The 19,010-nt window shown below is 45.2% G+C and overlaps 1 protein-coding gene and 1 long non-coding RNA gene across 3 annotated transcripts in view; both read left to right on the forward strand.

Annotated features, from left to right (window-relative positions):
* Positions 1-1,116: 1,116 nt before the first annotated feature.
* Positions 1,117-19,010, forward strand: part of YWHAQ (tyrosine 3-monooxygenase/tryptophan 5-monooxygenase activation protein theta) — a 36,967-nt gene continuing 19,073 nt past the window's right edge. Inside the window, exons 1-2 of one of the 2 annotated variants that reach the window (XM_006123610.4) lie at positions 1,117-1,272; positions 2,606-2,984. In XM_006123610.4, coding sequence (XP_006123672.1) covers positions 2,691-2,984 — 294 coding nt within the window. In that variant the 5' untranslated portion in view covers positions 1,117-1,272; positions 2,606-2,690. The remainder of the gene's footprint in view (positions 1,273-2,605; positions 2,985-19,010) is intronic. The other variant, XM_006123611.4, reaches the window with a different exon arrangement.
* LOC142827775 (uncharacterized) lies at positions 2,991-16,871 on the forward strand. Its single transcript, XR_012902524.1, has 2 exons — positions 2,991-6,984; positions 7,426-16,871. It is a non-coding gene; the product is annotated as an uncharacterized LOC142827775 (long non-coding RNA).

The raw sequence follows: 19,010 nt of genomic DNA on the forward strand, positions 1-19,010 counted from the left end.
ACACAAAAGAGGAAAAAAAGCCTTTAAAAAGTGCTCAGTCATTTCTCAAGATATGCTGACCATCATGAAAACCCAGGATAGACACAGACTATTATTGAAGGGGAGGAGAAAAATAATTTTGAATGTTAACTCCTTTTCATTCCCTCATAGCTCCCACCCATTTACCAATCAGCAACACACAATCATTTTCCACACCTCCCAATATCCATCTATTATTTCCCCAAGCACACCCCAACCAAACTAGTCCAGCATCACCCACCTATTCCCCATAAATTTTCCTGTAGTAATACCATCCACCACCCTATCCATCCCAGAATCCACTAATCCTTACAACCCACCTTCAACAGCTCACTGGTCTTTCATTATCCACTGCCATAGCCACATCCTTTTGAACCCCCAGTAGCTACTTTCACAGCACCCTAAACTTCAGTGGCACTTAACTAACCTTCATACTCACCTTTCAGTAATATAGCTCACAGCACGTCCCACCACCTCTATCCCCCCTCCTGCCGCCCCCACCCCTCCATCAGAGTAAGGATGTTAAGGGCTACTCGATTAGTCGCTCTTCCCCCTTGCTGCCTCTATCAGATAGAGGCAGGCAGCAAAGAGGGGGGGAAAGGGGAGGGGTGGGGCAGCGCCGCATGGAGCCCGCACCGACCCCATCAATCCCCAGTGATCCCTCAGCGTCCATTCTGCACCTCCCCTCTAGCAGTGCACGCTCCCTCCCTACAACGCCCGCCCTCCATCGCCCCGCGCTGCCACCCGCTCTCCGAACCCGGAGTCCCCCTCTGCCCCGCCCAGCCGCAGCAGCACGAGCCGCCCAGCCGCACCTCCGCACTGTCTCGTGCCGCGCCCAGACTAAGCTTCCAGTGCTAGGGCAGGGCGTGGAAGGGAGGAGGGGGGGGGGTGTAGCAGTATTACCATAGTTACAGTGACGTTAGCTCACCCTGGATCTAATTGGAGGAAACCCCGTGGCCCCAGCCGCAGCCCACGGACCAACCGAGCTTGCGCCCTGATTGTGCCCACCCCCGCGACGGCGCGCTACGTCTGGATTGGCTAATCGCACGCGAAGGGCGGGTCCCGGCTAGGAGCAGGCGTTCGGATTGGCCGTAGGAGCGCGGGTCTAGCAGCGGGTAGGGTTGCCTGTGCCAACGCCCTTTAGCGCTGGCTCTCGCCTGAGATAGGAGCGGCTCTTTCTCCTCGCCCCAGCCCCGAGCGGAGCGCACCCGATCCAGCGGCGTGAGCCGGCCCGGCCTTGCGGAACGGACCCAGGTGAGCGGGACCGAGATCGGCCACGGGAATGAGAAAGGTCGCCGCGTCCTCCATTTTGTGAGCGCGGCGCGGAGTCTCCGGCGGCGCCGGGAAGCGGGAGATGCCGCCAGCGCCGCCGCCATTTCGCACCCGGCGGCGCCCCGGGACGCAGCGCTTTCCCCTGGGCACGGGCCACGCCCTGCCCTGCAGAGAGCTGCCGAGCGCCGTTCTCCCCGGCAGAACGGCCGGGCCCGGCCTAAGGCGTGGAGCTGCCTCTCCCCCGCCCGCTCCGGGCTCAGCCTGCAGACCCCACCCACCCGGGCTGAGCGAGTCCTGCCCGCCGCACCACCCAAGGGGATGGGACTCCGGCGTCCCCGCCCTCCCCCGAGGGATCGAGACTCGCCGCCCTGCCGGGGAGGTTCGGGCAGTGGTTTCCCAGTGCTGCCTCTTCCCCGGCCTTGCGCTGGGGACGCGGATCCCTGTGAGCGCCCGGCCTGCTCCCGCGCCGCCTCCTTCGCCAAGGGACAAAGATTCCCCTATTGTGTCTCCTTATCTCGGGGCACCCCCCCATCTCTGCCAGCAGCGGGGGCCCCGCTTGCCCCGCGGGAGCATGAACTGCCATGCCGTCCTCGGATCCTCTTGTTCCGGGGCCATTGTGTCCCCAGACGCGCGCTAGATACCTGTCTTCTCCTTCCCGTGTCCTCTGGGGCAGTCTCATCCTGTTCGTCCTCCTGTCTCTGCCCTTCGGTCGGTGGTTATTCTACTAGCCCCATTCCCCACGGTACCCATGTTTAAGGCAAATCTCTCTGAAACAAGGCGTAGAGGGAAGCGTTTAGGCAGGGCTCCTGGAGATAGCCCCTTTAGGTTAATGGCTTCCAGCCGTCTATTTCTTCTCCTCCCCCTCTAATTTTTTTTAGTATTCCCGGGCTGCAAGCCTGGCTAGTGCACACAGGAGTGAGAGGGAGGAAAGTGGAGGTGGAAACAAAAGCCACTCTGAAGAGACTGGAGTGCCTTTTCCCACCATCTGCTCTGTAGATTGTGCTCCAGTGGGGAGGGATTGAGTTATCTTTTCCCCTGTCATGGTTTCTGGGTTATTAACCTTCTGTAGAGACCCTGGAGCACTTGTCCTGTGACCAGTTCCCTGTGAAATGGGCTGGCTATATAAGCCTAAGGTTCTTCATTCCAAGATAGCTTTTGAGGTGGTGTAGTGGTGGAGATCCTTTATGGTCTGTGATTCTTGATTAATAGAATGATGATTGGCTTGATGTCTTCTGAGTCTTGGAGAAGGACAGAGTGTGGTGTCCTGTAGTTTTTGGCTCCCAGAGTCATGGCTAATCTGTTTCCCCTCTGGCAGGTTTTGAGGTGCCTTCTCCTTTTGACAGTGTGACAGCATCAGCTTCTCCTTCTGCCTTGCTGCCCTTTCCCCACTGCCAGCCACCATGGAGAAGACCGAGATGATCCAGAAAGCCAAGCTGGCTGAACAGGCCGAACGCTATGATGATATGGCTACCTGCATGAAGGCAGTAACCGAACAGGGTGCAGAGTTATCCAATGAGGAACGCAATCTGCTCTCGGTAGCCTACAAGAACGTAGTGGGGGGACGGCGCTCTGCCTGGAGGGTCATCTCTAGCATTGAGCAGAAAACAGACACCAATGACAAGAAGATGCAGCTTGTCAAGGACTATCGGGAGAAGGTAGAGTCTGAGCTCCGATCCATCTGCACCACTGTGCTGGTGAGTGGGGGATCTGGGGATACATCTTGCAGTCCTTTGGAAGTGACATATAAAGCATCTGTTCTTAGCTCTGTTGAGATACATAGGTTTGGGTGTGGGAGATCTGTGTGCAACACTCTGCTGGGGTGTGGGATAAGCCATTGCACCACTCTACTGAGGGAAGCAGGGATAGTTAGTTGTAATGAAGTGTGGGAAAGGAGGATGCAGTGAGAGGGAAGATCAATATGGATCACTCCTGTAATTATGGGGGCTACGGAAGGATTTGAGCTCGAGATTGTGTGCACCATTGTGTAAGTACAGCAGATAGTTGAGCATAACAGGGTTGGAAGGAAAAACAAGGATGCTTCTTCCTTTTGTGGTTCCTGGTTAATAACGCTTTTGTAACCATCCAGGTTAACCAGTGTAATATCTGAATGACCGGCTTTGGAGTGCTCATTTGGGTGGTGGTCACAAAATTCTGTTACCTTAGGTCAAGAGGAGATTTGTATAACATGAATAATTTCATAAGAGGTCTTGAAGTAAAAATATACTGTATAAAATATAAAACCTTAAGAGTCAAGTATTAAATCTGTAGAAAAGCAGGCATTCGGCACTTGCAAATATACTTCTCAGACTGCCTATTACAATAGAGATGCAATGGTTGTAGAATAATGCAAAACTACCAATGATTTAAGCTTGAAAGAAGTACTGCAGATGAATATATAATAGTACAGCAATGTTTGTATTTTTTTTACTGTACCCTAGTCATCTAGATGATCATAATAGTACAAATATGCTGCAATACAGTGGGTGCTGAATCTGTGTCAGCCGTGAAGAATATGCAGCACCCTATTCCAGAGGATCAATTAAAGTTCTGGCTGCAGAAAGTTAGATGTGCAATACAGCTGGAAGCAATAAATAATCTTGAATTACTTTATCACCAGTATAATGATAAAACAGCATTTCAGGTGGTATCTTAGGAAGAGGTGATAGCAAGTTCATAAAATAAATGTGTTTCAGATTTATCCAGGTGATCAGGAGACTAGTTGTCTTTTTCAGTAGTTATTGAGAAGCAAATTCAAGCCAAGAATTCTAACTCATTTGACAAGGGGGGGGGACATCTTTCTGGGTTGTGTGGAGATACACATTCCAATATATGCTGCCACCTAGTTTTTTGAATTAAAAATATGAGTTAACAATTGTAAGCCGTCTTGCAAAGTTGTATATGAAACAACCTGGTAAATGGGTCAAACCAATTATTTTTCCTTAACACTCTTAGAGGATATTTCATTTCTTTAAAAACCTGTTAATGTTTCAGACATGGTTAAAATTTTGGTAAAACTTTTTTTTAATAGCATGACTCATAAACCACAGGTTTAGAGTAATTCTCATTTCCTGTGACAAAATTCTAATTAGATTTAGTGATGTGCTGCCAATATTTTACCATGGAGCTCCCTCACACCATCTCTCCTTTTCTGTGATGAAGTCTAGCCACCAGCATGTTGAGATTGGTACGCACAACCAACCCTCCAGACTTTGAGGCTTTACCCCTTTACTTCCTGTCAAATGGCATTCTCAAGAGGTTTTGTGATAAGTGGCCTAATGGCTCTGGAACTGAATGAGATGTGAACAGTGAGCCAGCTCTTTTGGGGTCTTGTCTATACTGAAGTTACATAGTTAAGGTAATTGGTGCTTAGTAACAGATGTAGCAGTGCTAATGCAAATGTGTAGTGTTCACAAAGAGTATTTGAGTATCTGTTTGACTGGACCTGCTCCCTCTGCTCTCATCTGGGGTCTGATTGGCAACTGCCTGGTTTAATTTGCCCCTAAAATCTGCAGGAAGTAGTGAAGACAGAACATACAAAGTCACATGCTTTTCCTGTTCCCTGTCATCAGCAAAGACACTGATGCACAACTTCCTGTGGGGGGTGGGGGGGAGGTTCATTATGAGTTTTCACTGCTAGTTATGATACTGCTGCTTTTCCTCCCAGTACCATCTGCAGTTCTACCCCACTTCTTCTTGGTTACCTTCTTCATTCTGCTACTTTGTTCCATGAGTCAGCAACTGAAAGATTGAAACTGCCACTATAAAGAATAAACTTCCCAGCGTTTTCAATAAGAAGTAAAAGAGACTATTCTGTTTAGTATCAGAGGGGTAGCCTTGTTAGTCTGGATCTGCAAAAGCGACAAGGAGTCCTGTAGCACCTTATAGGCTAACAGATGTATTGGAGCATAAGCTTTCGTTGGCAAAGACCCACTTTGTCTTCACGTGCATCTGACAGAGTGGGTCTTTGCCCATGAAATCTTGTGCTCCAATACATCTGTTAGTCTATAAGATGCTACAGGACTCCTTGTCACTTACTCTGTTTAGCCTTCTTCAGCACATGATAACTTTTAAATCAAATTTCAGAATAACTTTGAAATAAATTGGTTTCCAGGAATATTAAGTTCCTACTCTGGTAAGGTATCTGAAAGATTATCACTTAAGTACAAAACTTCTCTATTGTATGATAAATGTAAGAACGGCTTGCAAATAATATGGAAGGGTTCCTTGTCAGTCACTAAACTCTGATCTAAAAAGGGTAGATATGTTGGGTGCAGTAGGTGGCTGTTTTTACTTGGTTATGTAACTAACAAGTAAGCTTTATCACTGTCAATGCAGCATAAACATTTCTAAAAGTTGTGCTGTTTTAGAAATCTGCATTTATAAAGAGTTTTAGCAGTATTTTGCATGATACAGTAGAATCTCTGATGTTTGTAACCCTGAATTACTCTGACCAGTCAACCATGCACATCATTTGGAACTGGAAGTATGCAATTAGGCAGCAGCAATGACCAAAACAAACAAACAAGCAAGCAAGCAAATAAACAAAAATACACTTCTATGTTAATCATAGATTTTAAAAAAAAGTTTAAAAAAGTGAAAGTAATAAAATTTTCTCCTTTTTTTTTTTCATTTAAATTAAGATGGTTAAAAGCGGCATTTTTCTTCTGCGTAGTAAAGTTTCAAAGCTGTATTAAGTCAGTGTTCATGTGCAAACTTCTGAAAGAACAATAATGTTCTGTTCAGTTACAAACAAGGTGCTCATTCCCATTCTATTCCTAAAATGCTCATAACTGTGAGGTTCTACTGTATTTAGTTAACTAAAATGTTGTAACACTGAGTCTGAAATTCCTTTTTCTCCCCTAATGGAGTGCTCCAGCTCTCCTCTTTTGATTAAAGTTTTTGAAAACCCACCTCTTATCTCCACTGCAATACTTTTGTTGAAGGTGTTTTTGTAATTATTAATTTCATTTTAAATGTACTTGATCTCTTGCATGCTATTCACATACAACTCATGTCAGTGGGCACTAAGCTGTCGCAACTGAATAATAAGACATTCTAATTGTCCTAAAAGCAGAAGATAGAACTAAAAACAGGATAATCTTGATGAAGTTTCATAGGTAACAGGGATTTAATCCTTCAGGCAAGAGAACAATGACTGAAACATAAGTTTGGCACAGTTACCATATGGCTTTGGCAGAAAACTTGCAATGTGAATGTCATTTGTTCACCACACCTTGAGAGAACTTCCAGCAAAGCTGGTTGAATTACTTGATTGCTCTGTTGGGTAGTGTTGAATGACTAAAACTGGAATTTTCAGAAGTGATTTGGGAGCACAAGTCAATGGAGTGCTTTTGAAGATTTCCTCAGACTCAGTGGCCATGAGTTTGATTTCTGTGTAACTGATTCTAAAATTCTCTATTTGTTTTAAAGGTAAAGTTAACAAATCCACAACTTCTACTTTCATGAATATATTTAAATGTAGTATTAAACTTGCACATGCTAGAGCTTTGACCATGCCATGAACACAGTTGCATGCAAAATCATCCAGTGCATCTACAATGGCTGCAGTTTTTCAGGTTTCTAAAAATATTACACTGTGGAAAGTTGTGCTTCTTTTGAGAAGTAATTGAAGTGTGGTGTAGCACAGTGTTTAAAAAAACAAACTGTACAGTGGTGGCTGAGAACCTAGGGTACGTCTACACTAGCTCGTTAGTTCAAGCTAGGTAGGGTAATGAGGGCAAGCGGAGTTGCAAATGAAGCCTGGGATTTAAATATCCCGGGCTTCATTTTCATGTTCCCGGGCGCCGCCATTTTTAAATCCCCCTTAGTCCGAACTCCGTGCCCGTGGCTACACGCGACACGGAGTAGGTAGTTCGAATTAAAGATCCTAATTTGAACTGCCATTACTCTTCATTCCATGAGGAGTAACGGCAGTTCGAATTAGGATCTTTAATTCGAACTACCTACTCCGTGTCACGTGTAGCCGCGGGCCCGGAGTTCAGACTAAGGGGGATTTAAAAATGGCGGCACCCGAGAACATGAAAATAAAGCCTGGGATATTTAAATCCCAGGCTTCATTTGCAACTCCGCTTGCCCTCATTACCATACCTAGCTTGAACTAAAGAGCTAGTGTAGACATACCCATACTGATTACTGCTTGTGTCCTACTGAAAGCAATATTGATTCTTAGCTATTATGCCTTTTTGTGTGAAAAGAAGAAGGGAATGGATATTTTTCACAATATAGTAGGTTCCCCACCCTGGACTAAGGCCTGGGTACTGGATGCAGCCCCAGTTTGCCTGGGTCCAGCCCCTGAGGTTCAGAGCCCCCCACCCCAGCATTGGAGTGCTGTCGCTGGCACTCCAGGTCTCTGCCCCACCCCTCCCACTGTCCTGCCATGGTTATGGAATGCACAAAATCTACTAGCCTGGGCCTCTCTAGGCTCTGGTGTGTGAGGGGAATGTGGGGAGTGTCCTCATCAGGGTCCACATTAGTGAGGTTTGTTTTTTTTGTTTGTTTGCTTTGCCAGCTTCAATATCCTTAGTACTTCACCCTTCAAGGGACATATCAAAATGATAATACTTCTCTCAGGTTCACTGTTGTGTGTTAACTTGTGTATATTCTGTATTAGGTAGCACTTGTCCTTAGTTTGTTTGGGCCTCTTCATATAACAAGGAAAAGATTTTTAAATTACAAATAAATTGATATAATAACGTGGAGACTACTGAAACTATCTTTACATTTAAAAATGTCTAACTTTTGAATTGCTCATGTTCCTTGTTTCATGCCTTTCTATTAATTTTTTTTAATCTTTCCAACTGTAGCTGCTTTGAGTTAGTTGTGGGGATCAGGTACTTAGGTTTTTTTTTTTTATATACTGTTCCCTGACTGTCATTCGTCCTTCCCCTTCAAAGTTTGTGGTGTGAAAGATGACAAGAATTCCTTACCAGACTAACATGGTGACTACCAGTTTTTATAAAATGCATCAGGAGGCGCAATCATTTGATCAGTAAAATGATTAAAGATATTGTTAAACTAAAGGGGCTATTAGAAGAGCCATAAGAATGATGGTAGGATTAGGAGAAAACATGCTTTATGTGATGAAGAAGCTTTTTATATTATCTTAAAGAAAAGATTAAAAGGTGACTTGATCAGAGTTTGTAAGTACCTATATGGGGTGCAAACTTGATAAAGTTCTCTTCAGTCTCGTATGCAAAGTTGTAACATGATCAAAATACATTAGCTGGAAATGAAATAGATAAATAGACCAATTAAAACGGGAAATGAGGCATACATTAAGTGGCTGTGATTTAGTTTTTGAAACAGTTTACTAATGTTGTGATAATCTTTATCACGAGCAGTTTTTAAAATCAGGGTTGGGTGATTTTAAAAAAATACTGTTTTATAAGGGCACACTAGGTCAGATGTCAGCAACCTATACTCCTGAACCAAATATGGCTCTTTTGCAGCTCGAGCTCAGGCACCCTGCTGTGGCACTCCAGCCTTGCAGTCCCCAGCAAGATTGGATGCCAGGGCCATCTTCCTGCAAGGAGGGTGGGGGAAGTCCCAAGTCTCCTCTCCAGATCTGTCTTGCAGGAAAAAAACCAGAGTGAGAAGTGGCTTTGCATACTGCTGCTTCCCTTTCCCGAGTTGGGGGAACGGCAGTGCCTAGATATGCTGCCTGGAGGCTTTTCCTGCTGCTCCATCGGCTGGAATCCAGCCAATGGGAGCAGCAGGAGGCCATGTCTGGGACTCATGCAGGGCTGAAAGCAAGCAAGGGGCCCCCTTTTCCCTCATTCCCAGACCCATGCACCCTCCCACTCACCCCCTTCACTGAGACCACCCTCATGCCACACACCCTATCCAACCCCAGCCTGCTCCTCCACCTTCCCTTGTCCCTTACCCTTTCTCCCCCAGCCATGCACTCTACCTCCCATGCAGACCCTGCAGGAGGGGGAGGGGAGCTGGGGACTGGGGCAGCTGCAAGGTTCTGGTGCTCATGGGTAGCCTGCTTAAATGCCAGCTTCTGGTAGCACCATGCTGTCTCTGATACTAATCTCAGTATTGGGGGAGGAGGGAATACATGTATTCAACAGAGTTAACCGATAAGCTCAAGTTTATTGGTTAATCATGTAGTCGACTACACATTGATATCCCTACTTCAGATTGTACATAAGTTTCTTATAGGGTAAATTGATTTAAAGCGGGGGTGGTGAACCTACAGCAGCCTGCAGCTTGCCTGGGTCTGGCTTGTGAGGCTCTGGGCTGGGCCGTCCCTTGCATCAAGGAGCTCGCACTGGCACTCCCTGTAAGGGAGAGGAGCCTCAAACCTTGAGGCAGGCTGGGGTTGGATCCAGCCCATGGGCTTTGCCTGGTGGGAGGGAAGGAATTAGCTCGGTATGCTGCCACTCCTATGAGCTTTCCCCCAATAACCCGACTTCTAGGTCTGCAGACTCCTCCCTATGCAAGTTCTGTGGGTTTTGGCTGGACATGGGAGCAGGCAAGCGTTAGCATATAGATAAAGGACATACGGGGGCTGCTCCATGCCCAATCTGACATGCCCTGGAAAGGGTGCGCCAGCCTGGCTGCAAGGTGCCACCCTCCCCCCATTTAATTGGTTAACTGGTTAAACAAAGTTTAACCAGTTAACTAATTAAAGAAGAATTTTCTTCTCTTGTTTTACTTCCATCAAAGAGATGGAAATGAAAAAAGGTAACACTATGCAACAGAGTTTCCTGAACTGGGTTATGATCCTCTAGAAAGGGTAAGTGGGAGTTAAGAAGGGAGAGTTCAGGAGCAGGAAATATCATTAGCTATTAACACTATTTTAATATGTTTATTAAGAAACCCACAGCTGTCACATACATAGGACAGTTTGGGGCTCAGGACCGCCTGGAGGATTGCCTGGAGGGCCTGGCATGGGATGGCAGCAGGGCTCAGGGTCCTCTGCACTCCTGGGGAAGCAGGGTGGGGTGGGCTAGGATGGAATAGTGCAGGCTGCCATGTCACTCTGGTTCCTGCCACCCAGCACCAGGCCCTGTGGTAATTAGGATTGTCAGCATGTAGATGGCTACATGATTAACTGATAAGCCTAGGCTTACTGAGTAATCCTGTCAACTACATGCATTTACTCATACTCTCTCTCTCTCGCTCTCTCTCCTTCCTCTGTATCAGAGGCAGCAAGACGGGGAGGTGTGAGCCAGTACCTGTAGGAAGCTGACATTTAAGGCAGCTCCCCATAAGCACCAGATTCACCTGCTCCCTCACCCCACCCCTGCTCTGCTGCCTCCATTGGAAGCAGCATGGAGGGGCAGGGGAAGCTGTTCTGTGGCAGCAATCCCAGTCGGTAGGGGGTCTAAGCTCCCCACGGACGGAGGCTCCTCAGGAGCCCCTTGGACAGGGGCTGCTGCTGCCCCTGTATCAGAGGCAGCAGTGGGGAGTGGCAGGGGGCTCTCTAGGAGTGGGACCAGAGGGCAGTGGCCTGCCCCCAGGGACTATCGAATAGCTATGTAACTGTTAAAATTGTATTCAGTTATGTAACTATTCAGTTGCACACTATCTAACTTCTCTAGTGGTCATCTCCCAATTCACATTGCTCAAGGGAAGGGGGCTTCTGAAAAGGAAGGATGGGGCGGAGCAGGGTCTGTGGTGGTGGTGTATTTCCCCATTCCTCCCCTTAGCTTTCTTTGGGGCCAGCCCTAACCTGCTGCCTGGTGTTAGCATGTCTCCACTGCAATTAAACTTCATAAGCTAAAATGGTGTCTTATTTGGCCTTTCCTAATGAGGAAAAAAAATATTATTTCTTCAGGAGTTTCACTTGAACTACCACTTCTGCAAACATCAGCAAGACCTGTTGTAAGATTCTTGTGAACATAAAGAAACTTACTTAATCCTGGAGATTTTAATATTGAAATGTCAGAGGGGAGTCCAGTAAAGTGAATTGCATGGTAGCTCTTGATAATGATGTAAATATAAGTGTTTCAGATACTTTGCAGACTGAAGTTACAACAAGATTATACATTTTGTAGAAAATACCAAAAGTTTAAACATTTTGATTAACCAGTTAACTGATTAACCACCATGTTAATCCCTATTTTAAACTGGTGCAAACCCTTGTGTAGCCACTTATTTTTTGCTTGAGTAGCTTAATGTGGCTTAATTAGATTGGGAATTGGCATACATTGAGAGCTTCACATATTTTACACTAGTTTATCTAATTGACTTTAAAGATCTATAGTTAAATTCGTGCAACTTCAATGTAGATTAATACTTCTGACAGACTTTCAGGCAGGCAGCTATATCAGTTATTTGGGTAAAGACTTCAGCAATTCCTTCAACTGTTGGGGGTTAGAAACAGAATTTTGGAATGAGACCATAGTTAGACTTTTATGTCCTTGCAAGACCCCATGAGAGTAGGCACCAGATTCCTGCCTATGGTTTAAACATGCTTTGGGATCATATCACAAAACATTGAATTGAAGGAGTTGAAAATGTTTTAAATGGCCAACATCTGAAGCAGTGTTCCCTCTAAGATTTTTTTCATTCTTGGGCAGGTTGAATTTTTTTCTTTTGGGAGGTTTGACATTTCTTACGTGCTACACCAATATTGAGGTGGTGCGTGGATGTGCAACCACCAGTACAAACAATAGAAATAAATATATTTTTTCAGTAGTCCATAGGTGTGAAAGAAAATATATTAAAATAGCTAAAATTAACAAGGAGCAGTGCTTATGATTCTTTTTATTTTATTTCATATTAAATAAAATTAACATTACCCTTGGCTGAAAAAAGGGTTCTGCCCACGAAAGCTCATGATTTTTATATATATATATGCGCACACACACGGCTCGACAAATCATGTAATCTAATCACCTGTGGTGAGTAGATTACAAGCTGGCACAGCCGGCACCATGCGATCTGCGCATGCGCAGCTTGCAGAACCACGTGGCTGGCGAGTGGGGCTTGCTGCCTCTTGGAGAGCCTTGTATATGTATATATGTATATAATATACAGGGCTCGACAATCTGCGGTGAGATCTACTTGCCAGCCCTGCAGCGCCGGTGAACAGAGCGACCAGCAGTGGTTTGTCGAGCCGTGTGTGTGTGCGTGCGTGCGCGCGCGCGCGCGTATTGTAGTCTCTAAGGTGCTACAGGACCATTGGGGGTGTGTTGTTTTTTTTGTTAAAGCTTTTTCTAGTTACAGACTAACATGGCTACCCCTCTGAGACCTTGGAGTATCATTGTTCTTTCTAATAGACAGATGCATATTTCAAAGATCTTGCAAATAAGGTTTCATCCTACAAAATAGCTAGCATCACACTTAGTAGTTGCTACTTCTGACTCAAGATCCAGACCTCTGCCAGATAGCAAAGATCTGGCCTTAATGCAGTACAGTTTACCATGTATTAATTAGTAACACAGGATTTTTTTTAAAAAAATCCTGATCAGCGTTTTAGATATGTGCAACACTCACAAAAATTCTGTTTTTCTTTCTGTAAGCCATTAACATTAACACAGGGGTGTGCAATAATTTTTGATGGGGGGGGGGTACTCCAAGAATTTGGTAAATGGTCGAGGGCCTCACTCTTCTATTAATGGAGGAGGTGCGGGGGTCTGGGAGGGAGGTTGGGTGAAGTAGAGGATCATGACCTGGGGCAACAAACTGGGGTGAGAAGGTGGTACAGGGTCTGGGAGGAGGTTGTGACTTGGGGCAGGGGTGCAGGAGAGAGTGTAAAGATTTGGGCTGTGACCAGGAATAGCAGATTGGGGTGCAAGGTTTGAAAGGGGGTTGTGACCTGAGATGGGGTATAGGAGGGGATGCAGTGTCTGGGAAGGTGTAATGGGGCTGGAGCAGGGGTGCAGAAGGTTTGGGTTACATGGGGCAGGAGGGCAGAAGGTTGGGGAGGGAGGAGATGGGATATGAGAGGCCCGCTGTGGCTGGGAGACCTTACCAGACCTTTCCCAGCCAGCAGCCCAGGAGATTCCTTAGCCACGGTCCCTGCCTTCCACGTACATACAAGCTCAGGGGAGTTGCAGGAGCCATGTTTACTGCTCTAAACTAAATGCTCTGAGCCTGAGGGAGGAGGGGCACATATCCCGCAAACAGGCAGTTGCTATTGGCTGAAATTGGCCAGTGGGAGCTACTGAGAGGTGGGGGGCAGCATGAGAAGCTCCAGGCTCTGAGTTCACAAACACATGTGGCCCTGTACCCAGCTTTCTGGCGTGCCTAACAGATATGGGGCAGACAGGGAGCCGGCTCAAGCTCTTGCAGTTGGATCTGGCCAGCAGGTCATTTTTTGCCCAGCCTAGAGTAGAAGCTGGAGCCAATTTCTCCATTTATAGCAGGCAGCAGCAGCTGCTGCTGCTTCTCCTCTGAGAGGGTGAGTGCCCCTTCCTTCTCCCCCCCCCCCCCCCTTCCTCAGGCGATGAGCAAAGCTTCCTGCCTGGTCAGGGAGCTCTGAACCTTTGGGGGGGCTCAGAAAAGGGCTGTGCCCACGTGGACTCACAGGAAACCTTGATCTGAAGGGTTTATTTAAAAGAAGGGCTTAATATGTAAATTGACTTTGATTTCTTAGAAGGAACATGACACTTCCAAGTAGTTAAGAGTAGAAATACCATGGAGGATGTAGCAAATGGAAGTATAAGTATGAGTGCTGGAATGAAGAGCAAGCTATGCTCAACATCGGGATTAATTTCCTAAAAGATCATCTTAATTCTATGGCAGAGCATTTCAGCAGAAGTAGTGGAAGCCCTATCACTTAAGTTATCGATAACGAGCATGAATGTGTGTTTAAGAAACAATTTCTGTTTTTGGCGGGAAGAAACTGTCTAACTTGAGGTCTCTTCCATATACTTCCTATGGCTTTGTGCCTCTCAATGCATGTTCCATTTTTTTTTCTGTGATAAATTTTATGGCAGGGAGAGCTTCTACAATAGAGCATCAATTAAAAATTGATCTGTCAATCACAGACCTCTTTGGAACTGGAAGTATCCAATCAGGAAGCTGCAGAAATACTCAGCTCCCTCCTTCACCTCCCACCCCCAAAAGTGCTGTAAATGTAAACTGCTAAAAGAGGGAAAGTTTACAAAAATTTAAAAACATAAGGAAACTATTTCTGTGCTTTTTCATTGAAATTGCTTACTATGTAGAAGAAAAATACTGCTTTTTAAAATTTCAAAGCTGTACTAAGTCAACGTTCAGTCTTTGAACTTTGAAAGGACAACCATAACTCTGAGGTTCTATTGTTTAACCAAGCAGCTCTAATTTCTGGTTTACATGGATATTCTGGAACCTAGAAATTTTAGGTTTTTATTGTACTTGTAAGAGAAATGTAACCAGTAAATAACCTCATTCAGAATCATCTTGCCTAGTTGGAATAGTTAGGCAGACAGTGTAATCAAAGATAGTGCATTTACTTAAATGCACTTCTATATACCATTTGTGCATGTTTATAAGCCAGTATATTCCTTTTGATATTTTAGAATAAACTTTTGGACAGATTAATTTTTTTTCTTCAAGGTCTCTCGGCAGCTTTTGTGTTATCTTGGTTCAGTGCCGAAGACAGAAAATAGGGGGTGTTAAAATGAGGTTATTTTACTAATCAAGCAGTCAATAAAATTATCAACTACTTGAATAATGGATAGGGGAAGGCATCTGGCTCAGTCCCGGCTCGCACCGGGACCAAACCCTGCTGCGGCTCTGCAATTTAAAGGGCAGTAGGAGCCGGGCAGCCTGCTCCCCCGGCCCTACTGCATTTTAAATTGCAGAGCTGCTGCGGGGTTTGGTCCCAGACCCAGTGCAGTCCCTGCTGTTGGTGACCTAGTCCTTGGCCAATCCTAAGTATTGGCTGCCTTTTCTTAAAACTGTGCACGTAAGTGTTCATAATCAAAATGGGAAAGGCAGATCAGGTTATCTTATGTGATTTCATGCCACATAAGTGTTTCTTTGTATCTACAGAACTTCGTCAGATCATTTTTAAACTATTTTAATAAAGGCCATTCCACTAATATTAGAAAGGAATTAAATGAAAAATCACTTTGTTTGTTTGATACCTAAATTGCTTACTGCATTTGGTGATTAAAACCCCTCATGTCTTAAAGAGTTTGTCATCCAGCTCCTTTTATGTCTTCAAACAATAAACAGATACACATAAATTGGATCTAGAAGGGTGGTTTACCTTTTCTGGAATTCTGTTATGGAAAGTGAAATACCCTTATTGACTAGGACCAGGGAGTTTTCTACTTTACAGGGAAAGACATTTTAGTGGTCACTTGGAATCAGTCATGGTGAGTTATGTCCACTGTAAGGTACTTGATATTCAGTCTGAAAAAGCCCATTGGTGTTCAGTCATTTGGTAGCAGGACAGGAAAATGCATTCACCCATGAGTACAAGCATAACTACAGGTGTTCTAAATCTCCAGTGATTACGTACTATGAAACTGAAGCAACTTAGCACCTTTTTAAAGTTAGTTTTGAGTTAGCGTAATCAACTTCATCAGCTTCTGTAGCTTCACCTTGTACTCCACAAGATGGACAACTGTTTTCTGATGTATGTTTTTATGTATTGTTGCTGACTGTTCTTAAATATGTTCTCAGCACTATTCTATCATAAGTAATCTATTTTGGCTGGATGGCAATGTTTGCTTAAGACATGCTTAAGAAAATAGTATTAAAACTGAAGCTTCGATCTGTGGATAAAGCTGTTGTAGAAATTAACTTCATTTTTCTCACATACTGCAGAAAGACTAGCTTTTCCTTCAAGAGTTGATTGTTGGCTCTGGTTAGGCAGCTAAAAATTGATGAAGTGAATTTTAGATGGAATTTGCAAATACATTGTTCTTGGTTTCAACATAAGGTCACTAAAATGTGTTACTTCTATTCAACGTGGAAAAGATTTCGGAAATTGAGCTCTTGTCTTTGAGCAGGGTCTGCGTTGGCAACCAAGATTGGTATCTTAATTTTCTCTTGCTGACAAGTTGTTCCTATCGAATTCCTTAAGTTCAAACAATAAAAGCCCTATATTGTATAAGATCATCCCTGAGAAATGTCTGTCTAACCTGTTTTTAAATACCTCCAGTGATGGAGATTCCACAATGTCCCTAGGCTATTTATTCCAGTGTTTAACCATCCTGATAAGAAGTTTTTCCTAATGTCCAACTTAAACTTCCTTTGCTGCAGTTTAAGCCCATTGCTTGTTGTCCTATCATCAGGAAGAGAACAATTATTCCCCCCTTCCGCCCCCCCTTTCCCCCCCGCCTCTCTATGACACTTAGATACCTGAAAACCGCTATCATGTCTCTTCATTCTTCTCTTTTCCAAACGAAACTAGCTCTGTTCCTTCAGCCTTGCCTCATAGTTCATGCTTTCTATACCTTTAATCATTTTAGTTTCTCTTCTCTGGACCTTCTCCAATTTCTCCACATATTTCTTGAAATGTGGTGCTCAAAACTGGACACAGTACTCCAATTGAGGCCTAATCAGTGGAGAGTGGAGGAATGACTTTGCATGTCTTGCTCACAACACTCCTGTTAATGCATCACAGTATCATGTTTGCGTGTTTTTTTTTTTTTTTTTTTTTTTTTTTTTGCAACAGTGTCACACTGGCTCATTTAGCTTGTGGTCCACTATGACCCCTAGATCTTTTTCTGCAGTACTCCTTCCTAGATAAATATAAAATGTTGGTGTATATCACTTAGCTTTTTAAGTAGCTTGAAATCAAATAATTCAAGTTGCTGGTAATAATAGAACTAAATATGGCTTTTTATGTGCAGTCTTTTGAATGCTGTTGCAGCATCTGGAACTTTTCAAGATGAAAGTTTGGGGTCCCCACCCAGGAACCTCCTTCACCTTTTGGTACGCCTGCCGGAGTTCCTTTGTCTTGGCTTAGCATTGTAGGAGGACTCACTCAAACCCCTTCTCACATAGGGCTCAAGAAATGTACATGTCTCAGTTCCTATGGGTCACTTGCAGCTGTGACTGCACCAGTTCTCTGTCAGTAAGGTCCAAAAGCTCTGCATTACTCCAAGCAGGAGAACGTTTTGAGTGATACCCAACACCTGGTTACGTGAGAAGATGCCAGGAGGACCACTACACAATGAGCCAGACACCAGGAAATGGATTTTTTAAAGTGCCTACAGTTTGAAGGTGGGAGAGAACCCTCTGTTGATGTGTCTGCAGAGCAGCAGAGTTCAAAGCTCTGGCCAGAGTGGCTAATCAAGCATTGAGAGAATCAGCTGGAGGTCATAATCACCAAAATCCTACTGTTGTGTACACTACATGATTGTCAACAATAAAGGGAGGAGGAGAGACAAAAATCTTGCGCCAGGGTAGAAGTGGGTTTTGTTGTTGTTTTTTGTAGCTAAAACTAGGTGTGTATTGTGACTTTTGTTGCATCACAATGTGGACGCTCTCTGGATTTTGCAAATATTCTGATAGCAGTGTTCTTTGTTTTAATCACATAAGGCACAAGAAAAAATGGGTCATTTAGAATACCACATCCTAATTGCAGTGCCCCCATTAGCTCGCTCTTCCTTGGGGAATCTCTGGAAACCACCTATAGTCAGGAAGGTAGGCAGCACATTGTGGTTGTGGTCCATGATTAGGGCTCCTGGGCAGCAGCGCAGGATGGCGGGAAGGATCTGGTCCACTAAGGGAGCCAGTTTACAAACCAGCTCCCTGCGCAGACCGGATGCCTGTCGCCCTCCACTGCTGCCTCTGATACAGAGACAGTAGTGTGGGCTGGCAGCAGACCCTGTCTGTGGGAGGTCTGAGCTCCCAAAGGGAAAAGGCTGCTTTGCGGTCACCTCCCCTGTTCTCTCCACTCCCTGTACTGCTGCCTCTGAGTAGTAAATGAGGAGTAACATTAGTTCGAACCAAGGGGTTTGGTTCGAACTAACGCATCCCGGTGTGCACTTTCACTTTTGAAACAGCTGTTGAGCAGAGTAACTTGCCGGTGAGATCATGCTAATGAAGCACGGGATATTTAAATCCCCGCTTCATTCGCAATTTTGGTCACCTACATTTGCATCCCTAGTTTGAACTAGGGCGCAATTGTAGATGTCTCCTTACAAAAGTAGAGAATTCAGTGACTTTTCTTCATAGTACAGGTTGTATCTCCAAAAACTGGCATTCTCTGGTTCAGAAACATCTGTCATCCATCAAGACCATGGATGCTCATGGACCAGAGAGTCTGGGAGCCTAAGGGCAGGAGAGCGAGCTGGGACAAGTTCTGCAGCTTGTCTGGGAACAGCATGAGACTTGGGCCAGAGTTCCTCAGCAGCCTCCAGCAGCTCCTCAGAGCTCAGGGCTGAAGTTAGAGCCAGCGTGGAGCTGGAATCTTTTGGCACCCCCTCAGAAGTATGGGGCTGGGGCACCTCGGCAGCCCTTGGAGCAAAGGGGATGGTGTTGAGCCCTGTGGCTGCCCCAGATGCGTGTTCAGCTGGGGCCAGAGCCCCATGACAGGACCCAGAACTTGTGCTACCAAGAGAGCTGGCAGCAGCTGGGCAAGTAGCCCAGCAAGATTGGTGAGGCAGCAGGTGATAACTTACCTGCTCCACCCCCCCCCCCCCCCCCGCTCTAGCAAATTCTCTCATTGGGGACCAGTCTGGTCCTGACAGAGCCAGGCCCATTTACATTTGGGTTAGTGAGAAGGGGAGAGAATATAATTTTCTTTGTCTGTGGATGAAAAGTCACTAGTACATAATAAATCTAGGTTCATTTCT

Source organism: Pelodiscus sinensis, chromosome 3, assembly GCF_049634645.1.
Source record: "Pelodiscus sinensis isolate JC-2024 chromosome 3, ASM4963464v1, whole genome shotgun sequence".
NCBI classification, from domain to species: domain Eukaryota; kingdom Metazoa; phylum Chordata; order Testudines; family Trionychidae; genus Pelodiscus; species Pelodiscus sinensis.